The sequence below is a fragment of the Dasypus novemcinctus genome, chromosome 12, assembly GCF_030445035.2.
Source record: "Dasypus novemcinctus isolate mDasNov1 chromosome 12, mDasNov1.1.hap2, whole genome shotgun sequence".
Taxonomy (NCBI): Eukaryota; Metazoa; Chordata; class Mammalia; order Cingulata; family Dasypodidae; genus Dasypus; species Dasypus novemcinctus.
In genome coordinates this window covers 107,933,962-107,948,978 of record NC_080684.1, presented here as the reverse complement: position 1 = coordinate 107,948,978, position 15,017 = coordinate 107,933,962, and the positions used below count along the sequence as shown (strand labels likewise).

The 15,017-nt window shown below is 56.7% G+C and overlaps 1 protein-coding gene across 2 annotated transcripts in view; it reads right to left on the bottom strand.

The window, feature by feature from the left end:
- The window catches only part of TBC1D22A (TBC1 domain family member 22A), a 361,556-nt gene that overhangs the window by 319,022 nt on the left and 27,517 nt on the right, over positions 1–15,017 (bottom strand). For both annotated transcript variants that reach the window (XM_058308954.2, XM_058308955.2), the window contains exon 4: positions 13,674–13,853. In XM_058308954.2, the coding sequence (XP_058164937.1) occupies positions 13,674–13,853 (180 nt within the window). The remainder of the gene's footprint in view (positions 1–13,673; positions 13,854–15,017) is intronic.

Sequence of the window (15,017 nt, the reverse complement as noted above, 5' to 3'; positions counted from 1 at the left end):
AGAAAGACAGACAGAAAGACATAGACACAGACAGAGACACAGACGCACACACAGACACAGACAGGTATAGATAGACACAGGCAGAGGCAGAGGCAGAGGCACAGAGAAGAGGGACGCCCAGAGGCTGAAACCGAGACACACACCCTGCTATGCTGGGTTGGAGAAGCCTGACTAAGCAGCTGCCCCACGCCCAGCTGCTGAGACCACCCCACAGCGAGAGCCATCAATAGACACCTGTCCAGGAGTCCACGCAGCAGGCAGCACCTTCGGCCCAGGGCCTGCTCCCAGGCGGCACCTACAAAACATGTGACGGGTGGAGAAAGAGGCAGAGGAACCCTGCGTTCAGGTCACATGCGGCCCCTCTGCTGCCCCTCGCCACTCCCAGCAGGCCTTCCTGGCCCGCACGACTGCAGGTAATGAGCCGTCCCTGCAACTTCAGTCACCATCAGGACCCGCGCCTGGCCAGGAGAGCAAGCTCGCCAAATTGTCTGCGCACCCACTCCCGCCCGCCTGTAGGGACCTGAGCATGCTGGGAACCAGAGTCCTGCCCTGGACCTCAAGAGGGAGCGGAACAGGTGGCAGACTTGGCCCAGTGGTTAGGGCATCCACCTACCACATGGGAGGGCCGCGGTTCAAACCCTGGGCCTCCTTGACCCGTGTGCAGCTGGCCCATGCGCAGTGCTGATGCACACAAGGAGTGCCGTGCCACGCAGGGGTGTCCCCCATGTAGGGGAGCCCCACGCACAAGGAGTGCGCCCCGTAAGGAGAGCCGCCCAGCGCAAAAGAAAGTGCAGCCTGCCCAGGAATGGAGCCACACACACGGAGAGCTGACACAAGATGACGCAATAAAAAGAAACACAGATTCCCGTGCTGCTGACAACAACAGAAGCAGACAAAGACGACGCAGCAAATAGACACAGAGAACAGACAACCGGGGTGGGGAGGAAGGGGAGAGAAATAAATAAATCTTAAAAAAAAAAGAAGAAGAGGGAGCGGAACATGCAGCCCTGCCCAGGCCGCTCCCGAGGCCCGAGGCCCGAGGCGCCCTGGGGCCAGCCGGCCTTGAAATAAAAGCACCCCTCCTTGAGAGCTGGTCCTAGGCACCACGGAACAGCAGGAGGGGCTCAGTGGCTCTGCCAGGCTCAGCTCTGGGCACCTGTACACTGAAGACCCAGGTGTGCGTGCAGTGCGAGGGCCACATGCACCCAGTGGTCGGGGACACACCAGAGGGCACATTCACACCCAGTGCTGCAGCACAACGTGCCAGCTCTTACACAAAGGGACATTAATCTGGACAAAATACAGGGAGCCAAGGGTGTAAGCCTAAAAGAAGATGGAATGGTTCCACTGCCAGTCATGGGCCCGAGCAGGACTGATGAGCCACACGAGCGGAGGCAGGGGAGGGCCGGGGCTGTGCTGCCGGGGGACCCGTGCCTGGTCTCTCACTCCCTGAACCTCCTCTTTCTGGCCTTTATGAAGTTCTTGAGAACTCAGCGTGTTGCCAGGAGAAAAAGAAAAATGAAAGATTTTATCAATACTGCACAAAGATCTTTCTTCCCAAAAAAATCATTATAGTCCAAAGGGCTTAATATTCTGGCGTGGAGAAAGACTGTAAATACACATTAAACACAATGAACAAGCCATCACGGCCTATGTGTCTCTAATCCAATGCCAGACACCCTCCCCTTCGCTGGCCAAGCACTCTTTGTGTGCCTGATGGTGGTGCCACACCCAGCAGGCACCCACGAAATACCAAAGGGGGCTGCCACGCACACACAACAGGGGCTGCTATGCACACACACCTGGGGCTGCCGTGCACACACACACACACGGGGCTGCCACGCACACACACTGGGGGCTGCTGCGCACACACACACACTGGGGGTGCTGTGCACACACACACACGGGGCTGCCACGCACACACACTGGGGGCTGCTGCGCACACACCTGGGGCTGCCGTGCACACACACACACACGGGGCTGCCACGCACACACACTGGGGGCTGCTGCGCACACACGCACACTGGGGGTGCCATACACACGCAGACACCAGGGGGTGCTGCACACATACAGGGGCTGCCGTGCACACAGACACCGGGGGCTGCCGTGCACACACCCCAGGAGCCCTGCAGCCTGGTAAGGACGGGCTGGCTGCCCTTTCCTTCCTTCACGTGCCATCTGACGTCACCAGGGCTGCTCTCAGCACCTTCTTGGAATGCCCACAGGGATGACTCGGGTAGTGCCTCACGTCCACGACACCGACCCTGGGCAGCACACGAGCCGGTGGGCAGGCCACTGCTGCCACTCCAGAGCCCTGGCCCTCTCAGCCATCTAGGTCCCAGGCAAGAGGCAGCTTGATAGGGCAGGCAGCGAACAACGAGGCGCTGGCGCTAAGCTCCCACTCGGCCATTTGCACCAACCGCTCGGGAGCACATTCCCAAAGCCTGAAAACAGCCACCAGCTTCAGCAGCTTCCGGGCCTCAGTGAACCAGGCACTGGCCAGGGCTCCAGAGCACAACCCCGGAGGGGCCAGAAGCTTACCGCCTGCCATGAAGGGGACGAGCCCCCAGCAGCTGCTGTTTCCACTCTTTAACAGGGGCTGCTCACAGCAGAAGCCGAGCTCTTCGGCCATCGCGGACACCACTGGGCACATCAGGGTCTCCTCGCTGACCCCGCAGTACTCACAGGAGGGCAAAATGACATTGTCTCATGGACCCTGTTTTCCAGGAGGTAATTTAACACCTAACTTGAGTAATTTATAACTAGTGGGGCATACATAAGAGGGGCACCCAGAAGAGGTGATTGTAAGAATAAAAAATTCCCAATTAGGTCCTCACTGCTGCATAAAAGTAAAAATTCTCCTCATGACTAAACTTCTGCAAAATCTTGTCCATCCAGGATATTCTAGTTAAAATTTGATGAGTTTATCCCATTTTGACACTTAGGAATAAAATCAAGGATGTTTGTACAAATCTACTAAATAGTACCTGTTCTCAGTCTCTTCAATGTTTATTTTTTCAGAGCAAAAAGGGCATAGAACACTTGTACTCGTGATTATATTTTTTGACTATTACAAAAGTTTACTTAAAAAAAATTTAATATGAATATACATGACCCAACTATGACATCACAATAAAACAGGCCCTTTGGGGCAGGGACGGGGACACATGGAAGTGTGGATTTCTCGGGCCCAAGCATTACTGACACGAGGATGCCATTTCCTCGTAGCACCACCATTCCACTCTGCTCCTGCTGCCCCCCAGCTGCCATGTCCACAAGAGTCAAAGAGGGATCGAATCCCAGAATAGTCCTTGGACATGCCTGCCACCGTCTAATCTCCATGGTAACTTCCTATCCATAAGCTTCTTCACCCCAGGCAGATGAGCTCTGCTCACGATGTCCACTCGGCGTGCTCAGCACTCCTGGGAACCCCACTCGTGTCTTCGAAGGAGGGGGGCACTTGCACACGCTCATTACATGTGCTCACATGAATATATACAGACCATTGCGACAGGAGACAAGGAGGAGAGCTGCTGAGCTGGGCTGGAGACGGGATGCCCGACACTGGGTCAGCCCAAAGAGACGATGTGGACTGTCTATCGTTGCATAATGTGGTTTCCTCAGTTGAAAAGCTAGTGGGGAAACGGACTTTGGCCCAGTGGTTAGGGCGTCCGTCTACCATATGGGAGGTCCGCGGTTCAAACCCCGGGCCTCCTTGACCCGTGTGGAGCTGGCCCATGCGCAGTGTTGATGCGCGCAAGGAGTGCCCTGCCACGCAGGGGTGTCCCACACGCAAGGAGTGCGCCCGTGAGGAAAGCCGCCCAGCGTGAAAAGAAAGTGCAGCCTGCCCAGGAATGGCGACGCCCACACTTCCCGTGCCGCTGACGACAACAGAAGCGGACAAAGAAACAAGACGCAGCAAATAGACACCAAGAATAGACAACCAGGGGAGGGGGGGAAATTAAATAAATAAATAAATCTTAAAAAAAAAAAAAAAAGAAAAAAAGAAAAGCTAGTGAACCAACAACCACGTAAGCACCTCCAGTTCTCAAAAGGAAGCGGTGAACCCTTGCGTATTCGCACCCACCTTCCCCCCAGAGCGTCGGGGAACAACTTCCATCAGGGTGGCTTACGTTACAGATTTTGAACAAATATGTCTAGATTTTGATTAGGTGTATAAATTCAATGTTGATTTAGACTGATCTACAGTTTAATAACAATGTTTAGTAAACATACAGCACTAAAAATCATGGTTCTGGAGACCAGCCACATGAGAAAGGCTTACGGCATAATCTTAACTGGAAAAAATGGGTAAAAAAACGCAAGAAAACTCAATGCCTGTATGAAAGGGGGGGGATGAACATAGAAAACAAGCAGCGATAACGCGGCAGCCAACACAGGGAGTGCCAGCTGCGCACCGGGCACTGGGCTCACCACCTCGTGGGGACGCTTGCCAGCCTCGTAAGCGGTACGGCGGCCAGCGTCATCCCTTCCACAGATGAGGAAATGGGAGCTCAAAGAGTTAAAAAATAAATGGTCTGCATTACTCTACTGCAGCATGCCAAGTTTGGCGAAGCTGGTGAGCTGGCAGGGCTGCTGGGCAACGGCAGAGCACACACTTTGCTGACCACGAGACGCCAAGTGCGAGGTGGCGGGGGACAGGCAGGTACACCTCCTGAAACTGGGTTATTCCTACATCTAGAATCTAAAATATATCCATCACATCCAAGTTTAAAATACAGGTTAAGCAAATATATCCTAACAAAACTTTTTAAAGACTCACTTATCCAGGAAGTAGCTATATTCTTTTTTAATCGTTTGAAACAAACTTGAACTTTTTCCCTTTAGCAACAATTTGAATGTCTAAGATGTCACAGAAGGCCTCCACGGTTCATACTGATCTCTCAAGAGTTGGCTAAAACTAAAGCCTTACCTGGCAACGTCTCAGCCCACACAGGAAAACCAGGATAAAGAGGATGTTCTTTCCCTCCCTTATTTTATTTTTGGTACCTGACTTAAAATTTCTTTAACTTCCTGAATTATATCCAGTTCTAATGCCAAACTGAATTAGTTTTCATCTTCCATTCCTTGCATTTCTATTCATAGAAATTTCCTGTTTTATTTTTAATCATCTATGATTCAACCCTCTATCAAATTTCTAAAAATGGATTTTTCATGTTCCGTTAAAGTGAGCAGCCAGTGTGCACGACAAGGAAAGTGGGGTTAGAAGGCAGCTTCGCCCCGCTCCTGGGGCCTCTGTTTGCTCACCTGCTCCCCGCACCAGGCCAGCACCAGGCAGACGCGACACAAGAAGGAGTCTCAGGAGCACGGGCCACGCCATGCAAAGGGCAAGGCAGTGCCAGCAGGGGCCATGGAGCAGAATCGCCCATTAGTCAGGTTTCCTCTCACCTGCAGGCAAACAAATCCTGACTGACAGACCCTGACTTAAGACAACCTATGTCCATTGGTGGCCAGAGGTCCAGCAGCCACTGAAGGAGCAAGGGGCAGGAGAGATCACGACTGCTGGGGTTAATAAATTCCACTGGCATTTACGCAAAAGCGCGGCACAGCACTCACTGGAATACAAGGAGGTGTGGGTGTGCCACGGCCCCCGGGGCACACGTCCTAGGGTAGGACAGATAGCGGCTCAAGGGGCCCCAGGAGAGGCAGAGGACAGCAGGAGCCAAAATACACGGCGAGGTGCTGCAGAGAGCTGGGGCAACGCGCCCCAGAGCATCCCACACTCCTCCCGCCACCTTCTTATCCCTCAAAGAGGAAGGGCCTACGACAGCATAGGACGCTTGATTAGCTGCTTCATCTCCTCATCTCTAATAGAAACTAGTAGAGCAAAAAGGCAGGTAGTAAGACAGAGGTTTACAACTGCTCCTTTAAAACGGTACAGGACGCACAAACAGTTTTAGAAGTTTGCTTTTAAGATTACATGCTGAGGGAAGCGGATGTGGCTCAACTGACAGAGCGTCTGCCTACCATATGGGAGGTCCAGGGCTCAAACCTTACCCGTGTGGTGAGCTGACGTACGGACAGTGCTGATATGCGCAAGGAGTGCTGTGCCACGCAGGGGAGTCCCCCGCGTAGGGGAGCCCCACGCGCAAGGAGTGCACCCCGTAAGGAGAGCCGCCCAGCGTGAAAAAAGTGCAGCCTGCCCAGGAGTGGCGCCGCCCACACACAGAGCTGACACAAGATGACACAACAAAAAGAGACACAGATTCCAGTGCCACTGATAAGGATAGAAGCAGTCACAGAAGAACACATAGCAAATGGACACAGAGGGAGAGAAAAATAAATTTTTAAAATTTTTAAAATTAAAAAAAAAAGATGCAACAAAAAGAGACACAGATGACCAGTGCCGCTGACAAGAATGCAAGCAGACACAGAAGAACATACACAGTGAATGGGCACAGAGAGAAGATAATAGGGGGAAGAGGGGAGAGAGATAAATTAATAAATCTTTTTAAAAAAAAAAAAGATTACACACTGAAAATGACCAGTCAGTACAAATAAGTTATCTGAAAAGCTTCCTATTAAACTGAAGATAGGTCCTTCAATAGACAGTAAATGAAATACTTAATTTTCACTAAATAATACTCAATGTGGTTTACTCTAAGCTGAGTGAAATGGCATACAGTTCAAATGCACACACATAGTGAAAATATCCCTAAAAAGGACACAGGCCATGTGAGGGGCGCCCTGAGCGCACGTGCTCATCGAGACGCTCACCCCCGATTCCTGCAGAGGAGGCGCCCGGAGCAGCCTGTGCTGGGGAGCTCTGAAGTCCTGGCGAGACCCAGGGGAATGTGGCAAATAAGAGGTAAAAAGCAGGCACGTACTGCAGTAACCCAGCACGTGCCAGCAGGGGCCACCGTGGTCTGTTGTGTTACCACCTTCCACTTCTCTAACTTCCAATACCAAACCTGAAACTGACTGTCACAGACACCCTACGGTGAGAAAGGAAACGTGCCCCGTGCCTCCCCTCGGCGGAGCGTGCGGGCAGAGACCGCGGAGCCTCGGGCACGGCGCTGGTGGGAAGGGGGCGAGGGGCGCATAACCAAAGAGCCACAAGACGTGAAAACCAAGGGGAGTCACTGTTCAGTGACGCTTGAATGTACATGATAATTACTCACCTAGTCTATTTTTTTCAAAAAAGAAACAAAGTAAAACCAGAGAGTGAGGACTACGGGTGCCCCAGAAGAAGGGAGGCGTCTAATAAGCAGCCGCTTCTCTGCAGCACCCACCAGGCAGGCCCCAAGGGAGGCAGGATAAACTGAGCAAGCAGATGCGTGAGGCCAATGCTGGCCTGTCCCTGGAGGGAGTACAGTGGGCACGGCGCCTTGGGCGGGGGCCGCGCCATCCCGTGTGGCAGTCGGGCGCTCCTGATGGGGAGGGGACGTCTGAGCAGGGACCTGGAGGACCTAGCCAGCTGGCCGGCCCTGCCTCAGCCCCCGTGGGGCGAAGCGCTCTCCTGCATGCCCGAGCCTCTGCGGGAGCCCGGCTGTCCAGTCAGGGCTCTTCCCTCAAACCCTAAGGACAGAGACAGCCAGCCCACAAGCCGAGCTGCCCACACCCCGCGGCCCGAGTGGGGCGGCCACTCCCCCGCCCCACCTCTTACACGGTACCCGCAGTCGGCGATCCCGCGCACCGGCCATTGCCCTCGGTGCTGCCCCGGGGAAGCGTTACCTCCCGGCACCACCAGCCTCAGGCCCAAGAAGAAACGCTGCCCACGCCCCCACCGAGGATGCAATGTGAGCGGCCGAGCCACGCGTGGTCCAGACCAGAGCCACCAGGCAGGCCAGAGGGGCGGCCAGGGGCTGGGGGCAGCGGCAGCACGGAGGGCGGCGAGGGCCGGGGAAGGCCAGCCCAGATGCGGCGGCTGCGAGCCACCTGCTTCCCGCCAGGGGCCTGTGCGCTCCGGGGCATCAGGAAGGACCAAGTGGCCAGAGCGTCCGCCTTCGGGTCACCGACATGCAATTATCTTCTGAAACTGCCCTCACATTGGGCAAACAAGTCGAACACGCAGGGCACACGCGTGTCCACACACGCCCGCCACAGATGCCCGGCTGTGCTCCGCTGCTGCAGTACAGCGAGGGCTGCAGCGCCGGCGCCTGGCCACCAGAGGGCCCTCCCGGCAGCAGGCTGAGCCCGCAACCAGAGCCCGCACCCGGAGCCCGCGGCGAGCCCCTCCTGCCGCCCAGGAGCCGGGCCTTCGGGCAAGGCGCCCGCGGAGAGAGGCCAGGAGGCGGGCGGCGCGCCAGGCCCCCAGGACCCGCTTCCCTCCCGCTGCCACGGCAGCCGGGGGCCGCCACCTCCCTCCTCTGCTGAGAACAAGACAAGGCTACGCAGTGCGGGAGTGCGTGTGAATGTGTGTGAGGGCACGTGTGCGCCTGAGTGTGAACGTCAGTGTGAGCACAGGTGAGTACCCCCGTGTGCGAGCTGAGTGGGGGTGTGCTGGGAGGGTTTTCTGTGAATGGGCACCCGGGGTGTGATCACTACACAGCAGCACACCCCCCCAGCACAGCTGTAAGGAGCCCAGGCGCAGCACTCACGCGTGCTCACACACGCTGCCTGCCCGCTCCCCACCTCGGCGCCCGGCGGAGGGCACACGTCCTCTCTGATCTCTGTGCCCGTTGGCTGGTCCGTCCCCACAGCCCCGAGGCGCCAAGCTGCCCAGGTCTCAGCAACCTCCTCCAGGGCCCCCAGCTCGACCTCCTGCAGCCCCCAGACCCATCCGGCCCGCCCAGGCCCCTGGCTGCCTGGCCCCCCGGTCTACGGCCCCAGCCTCTTCTCAGACCCGCCTGCCCCGTCCCCGCCAGACCAGGCCACCTCAACGGCTACCCGAGGACGCTGCCTCAGCCCAAGGCCACCGGCAGCACCCTGCTCAGCAGGCAGCAGGGGCTCTTCTGGCCACAAGCAGCAGCCGCTTTCTGTGCCAAGTGTTCCCCAGTTCAGAGGCTTCTCTCTGCACTCAAGAGTGACAGAGAGCTCCTCCTGGCCTTCCAAGGCCCCTGACCTGGCCCCTTCCAGCCTTGCTGGCCCCCGCACCCCTCACTCCCCAGGCGCCAGCCTGAAGGCACCTGCAGTTCCTCAAGTTCCACCCACCTCTGAGCCAGGTGGCCACTCCCCCGCCACCTGCCTGCTCTCTCATCACGCAGCGCTCTCCGTGAGGGGGCCTGTGCCGAAAGGTCTCTGCTGGCCACCCTGCTGCAACGCCGTACTAGTCAGCCAAAGGGGCGCTGATTCGAAATACCAGCGATTGGTTGGTTTTTATAAAGGGTGTTTACCTGGGGTAGGAGCTTAGTTACCAGACCAGAAGCATAAGTTCCTTCCCTCACCAAAGTCTATTTCCACATGTTGGAGCAAGACGGCTGCCGAGGTCTGCCAGGGCTCAGGCTTCCTGGGCTCCTCTGGGCTCGACTCTGCTGGTTCCTCCACAAGGTCAGCTGTAGACTATCAGGCTACGGGCTCTGTCTCTCTCTCCCTGGGGCCCCGGCTTCAGCATCAAACTCCAACATCAAAACTCCAACATCATTAAAGCCCCAATTCTGTCCTTTGCCATGCCTTTTATCTGCGAGTCCCCACCCACCAAGGAGTGGGGGCTCAGCAACTACTGGCACAAGAGGTTCACAAGATCACTTAATCAGCAAACCTCTGAATCCAATATAATCTAACATGCCCAGAGGAAAAGATCAGTTTACAAATATAATCCAGTATTTTTTTGGGCTTCATCAATAATATCGAACGGCTACAGGTGCCCAGGCTTCACCTCCACACGCACGGCGCGCCTTCGGTGCGCTCCTGGAGAGCGACTTTCTCCTCTGGTCTGTCTCCCCCAACTAGAGTCACACCTCGAGGGCAGGGACCACGCGCCTGGTTCCCCAGGGCCGACCGGGTGCGTGGCCTCTGGCCATGCTCTCTACACGCAGCCGAGTGAATGAACAACGCCAGGCACTTGACCCTCCCCAGGTCCTACGAGGAAGGCCTGACACCCCTCCACCGCTGATGAGACAGACGGGGCGCACCTCCCAGTGAGTCAGTGCAACTGGGCAGTGACCTCGTGGCCGGCACCAACTCGTGTCAACACAGCCCCGTCGGGGCTGCCCACCAGTCACGAACCCCGCAGACCACTGCTCCAGCGAGTACAGCCCAATACCTGTTCTACGCCCTCCTCCTTCCCCCAGACCTCTGCCTCCCCCTGCAGGCCCTGCCCACTGCACACCTGAGCGCCTGCGGACGGCCGCTCACCTGGGGAGCCGCAGCGTGTCTCGCCCCTCCTCGACTCGAGGGGGGTCCTTGGTACTGGTCTCTGAATCCTCGAGTGCCCGCACCTGACCTCCACACAGTCCACCCTCTCTCAGTCCATGAACACCGCACCTTCCGCGTCCTGCCACAAAGCGCAACTGTGTGCTGGACTCACGTGGCAAACACGGACACCTGCGAGGGCCCTTGTCCAGGCTTCGAGGCAGGCAGCCTTTGTATGAACAAACGGAGTCAGAGCTAAGTGCAGACGGGCCATTTTAAAGTCTATTGGCAACTCTCGTCCCAGGCTCACAACAGAGCACAAGCGACACAGAGGAAAACGGCACTCGGCCGGGCGCGGTGAGCGGAGCAGGGGCGCAGAGTGCAGCAGGGAGATCGTTTCTGCGAGCACTTCTCACAGCAGGGATCTCCTTCTCCAACATTGGCAAATATTTGCCGCTTATGTCTTTTACGTAAAGTGAGGATAAATGTATTCCACTCTCTTCCAAAGCTAACTTAAAAGCCGCATAAATACAGGCAAATTGGCTGGCTATGTGTTCTCTTGCCACTAAACACAGATCCAGTCATTGTTTAACTTTGAAAGCTTTAGTTTCAGTTTTTTGGTTGTAGGTTGTACTTAAACAGAATTCTGAAGAAAAAATCCATACTCCTACCAATCTAACAGAATAATTTCCCACTCACAAATTAAGCTTTCAATCTATATTCATACAAACATTTTCTCCATAGGTCCTGAGAGCTTTAAGTATGATTTTAATTTTTTCTAAATGTTACTCCAATAACAGAGTCCGAGAGAAGAGTGTGACGAGGTACTCAGCCCCTAACTCAGAAGGGCGGCTCACCCAAGCATCTCTCTTCCCATTGGCTACTTGGCTATCTGGGGAAAGCACTATCTCCTTGCCGCCCACCTACTTTTAGGAACCACTAAACACACCCAAGAAAACACCTGTGAGGCACCTGGACTTGTCAACTATCGCAAAAGTGGTCGCCTATGTCAATATTATAAAAATCAAGTTAGAGAAGAGGCAGGTCAATGCAAATGAAAGTAACAAATAAAAATAAGGGACATTTTGAGCATTGCTGATTTGAATTTTAAATGCACTGTCCCATTTCACCTGCAGAGTCAGCTTTCTAACCACACCACTCTGACAAACATGGAGCAGGAGGCCTGGACAGGAGAAGCCAGGAGCCTGCTCAGGCCAGGCCGCGAGCTGGCTGCAAGGGAGCTGGGGTGGGTGTGCTGGGGAAGGAGTCAACACTCCACACAGGTATCTGTCCCAAGAACAGCCTCAGCCACCATGGTCCTGCCTCCGTACCCATATCAAAGGTCACCAGATCAGCACAGAAGGTACATCTGCATGTTAAGAAAGAGTCTAAAATACACACTCAAGCCACAGGAAGATACCCGGCTGGCATGGCCACCTTTATCTCCCACCTCGGTGGTTAAACGTCCCTCAACCAGAAACACAGGAGCCACCCTCTCCCCGCTCCTCTCTTCTGCCCTGCCTCAGGGACACTCAGTGAACGTGGCTATTGCAGAATGAGGAGCAAGTGCCCGAGAAGAGCTCTCAAGTTGTTGCGGCAACAGAAAACCAGGAAGGACATAAAGGTCATTCTGCAGGGCCTGAAGCTCATCACGGCCCCGCAGAACAGGGAGCCACAGAGCATGACGACCACCAACGAGCCTCCAAGAGCTCCTACAGAAAAGGAGAGGGGAATGCCTCACAAGCAAGAACAGGGCAGGGCTTGCTCCCACTCGTGCAGAGAAAGAACACAGACCGTGAAGAGGCAGAGACCCCAGAGGCACCCCCACAAACGACCTCTCAATTACGAAGGGGAAGGACAGGACTCCCCAGGGGGGTGGCAGACACCACCTCAGCCCAGCATCCAAGGCCCCCCGCGACAGCAGGCAGACCGCCACCCCCCACCTCCGGCTGAGCTGCACCAGTGCTTCTACCCAAGTGACTGACTTGTGTCCATCACACGGAGACATCAGACAGACCCCAATCAAGGGACAGCCCACCAAAAAAACTTGCCTGTACAGTTCAAAAATGTCAAGGTCAAGAAACTCAGAGAGAGACGGAGTCCCCGCTCCAGGCTGCAGGAAACTAGAGCCTCGACAGCTGCAGCTCCTGATCCTGCCCTGGGTCTAGACTAGAGGAAACAGCACGCAGGGCACTGGCGGCCCCACGGCAACACGTAAGCGTGGGCTGGGGATGGGACAACGGCACTGCACCAGCGTTTAACTTCCCAACTTCTCTAGGCTGAGACTGTAGAATACCGTCCTGTCTGCAGGTAATACAGTGAACGGGATGGAGGGATGTGACACCCCAGCTGACCCTCAAGTGGCTCGGGAAGAAAACGCACACCCAGAGAAAGAGACGGAGAGAGAATGGAACTAGAACAAAACATGAACCGGTGAATCTCAGTAAAGAGGACAGGGAATGCTTGTCCTGTTCTTTCAACTTTTCTATTAGTGTGAAATTAGAGCAAATTAAAAAGTTAGAGAACAGTAAGTGCGCAGACCATCTCTGGAAGGAAGCTCCTGGCAGAGTGAAAAGGGGAGATCAAGGGGCGGAGGAAGATGACTCATTCTCACTGTGCATCTTTTTGCGCTTTGGGGTGTATTAAGATGTCCATGTGTTGATTCAAAAAAACAAAAAAACCAACGAGAGCAGGAGCTGGAGCTGGAGTGGAGCGGCGGCGCGCATGGCTCCCCAGGCCTGCTGTGTGGCCCCGAGCTCCTTGCCCTGTCTAAGGGCTCTTCCCCTCACCTGCCTCCCCACCCAGCGAGAGCGTCCGGGCTCCAGGGGGCCCGGGCATGGGCGCCGGCCGCCCCTCCTGGCCACGCCAGGCACTTCGGCTCCTGCACCCGGCCCTCTGGGCCCTGTCACTGCCTGTCATGCGTTCCCCCAGGGCATCGCTGAGTGATTTTGTGGCCAAGGCTTCTAGCACTGAATAGTACTCAGAAAAGGAGTGGAAGAAAGAGGATTCGCATGTCAGCAGCAGGGCCTGGGGATGTGGCCTGGGAGCCGCTGCAGTGGGGCTCCGGCCGGTCCCCTCTCCCACACGCTCAGGGCCTACCAGCCCCACAACAAGCAAAGGAGACACAGTTCTGCGACCCCCGAGCTGCTCTCTTCCTGACACGAGCAAGAGCAAGGGGTCACAGGCAGGCCCACAGAGACCACCAAGGGTGGCTCTAAGGAGCCGAGAGGGCAGTTGGGGCAGTAAGAGAAAAGAACAGAAGAGACGTGGGCCAACTGTTTCTGAAAATAGGCTAACACGGCAGTACAAAACTAGCCAAATGGATCACGTAAGGTAAACTCCATTGGGGGGCGGCGCCAAGTCCTTCGAGGACCTTCATCTGCGTCAGGCCCACGTCCTTTACCCAACGAGGAACTCACCCAGGTCAGTGTTAGGACCAGCGAGGAGCTGCCTGAACTTGTCCAGCCGGGACGCCTCCCTCTCGCTGAACGCCGCGCTGCTCAGGACACCCTGGTCGGGGGACGCGCCGCTCAGCGCCACGGTCGCCGAGTGTGGGAGAGACTGGGAGCGCTGCAGCGGGGCCGTCTCGCTGGCAGGGTCTGCAGAGGCAAGGGGGCAGAGGTGAGGGCACAGCTCCTGAATTCCCCTCCACCTCCACGGTCCCCACTGAGGATGCCACCCGTCTACTGCGTGGCTCTTCCTCTGCACGGTGCTAAGTGAATGGAGTGGAGGCCACCGTGTCACAGGGTTCCTTCCTCCCGACACGGAGCACTTGGAGGCCTTGGTCTCTGGACAAGACAGAGAAACCACCTGATACCTCTGAAGCCCACCGGCCTCCCCAGGAGAGCGGTGTTTACACGCCCGGCACGGAGCGTGACCATGGCGGCCAGAGTGCCAGCCCTGCTCAGCACTCCCCGTGGGGGCTCGGCGGAGGCCGGCCGGTGTGGGCAGGCACCCAGCGCGCGCAGAAGACAAGCCCGTGGAGCGCACGTGACGGGAAAGGCGCGGAGGTGGGCAGGCCTCGCGGGCACACAGTGAACCAGGATCCCGCTGCGGCCGCCTGCCACCTCAGGGCCGCGGCCCACTGCCGTCAGAGCCCCTGCTCCTCACCCGACCCCACAAGAAGCCCCGGCAGGGACCGCCATCCCGCGGATATAAAGGACTCCAGGGCACACGAGGGCCCAGAGCGCAAGGCTGGGGCCCCTCGCCCGGCGCCACCACTGCCCTGCGCACAAAGGCCCCGCCCAGCCCCGGCGACAGGCGCAGGGCGGTCGAGCAGCAGTCGTGGGGCCCAAAGGCAGGAGACGCCAGCAGGCTCTCAGCTACTACAGCCACATCCCGGGCAGCGTCCGCAGCCTTGATGTCTGAAATTTAAACTACAGCAAAAAATAAAACTCCAGGAAACGGAGCAAGGCAAAGGCAGGCAAGAGCCGACAGCTGCCTGCGCCCACCCCAGGAGCTGCCACCAAGCCAGGAGGCAAGAAACCGTCCCCTCCCTCCTTCCACAGCCCACGCTCACGCCACTGAAGATGCCGAGCGCCGAGGCAGCACCGGAGCCCCGAGGCCACCAAGGAGCCCGCAGCCTGTGCCCTCCAGGCAGGGTCTGACCCAGTTTGGTCTCCAGAAAAGCTGCCAAAGTGGGGCACAGTGCGAAGGAGCCACTGCCCCCTCCTGTGTGCCCCAGCACCCCGCGCCCCACAGGCGCTCCCGGCTCAGGGCTGGCCCACAGCCAGGAGGCGCGGGGCAAGGCCACCCCCCACCAG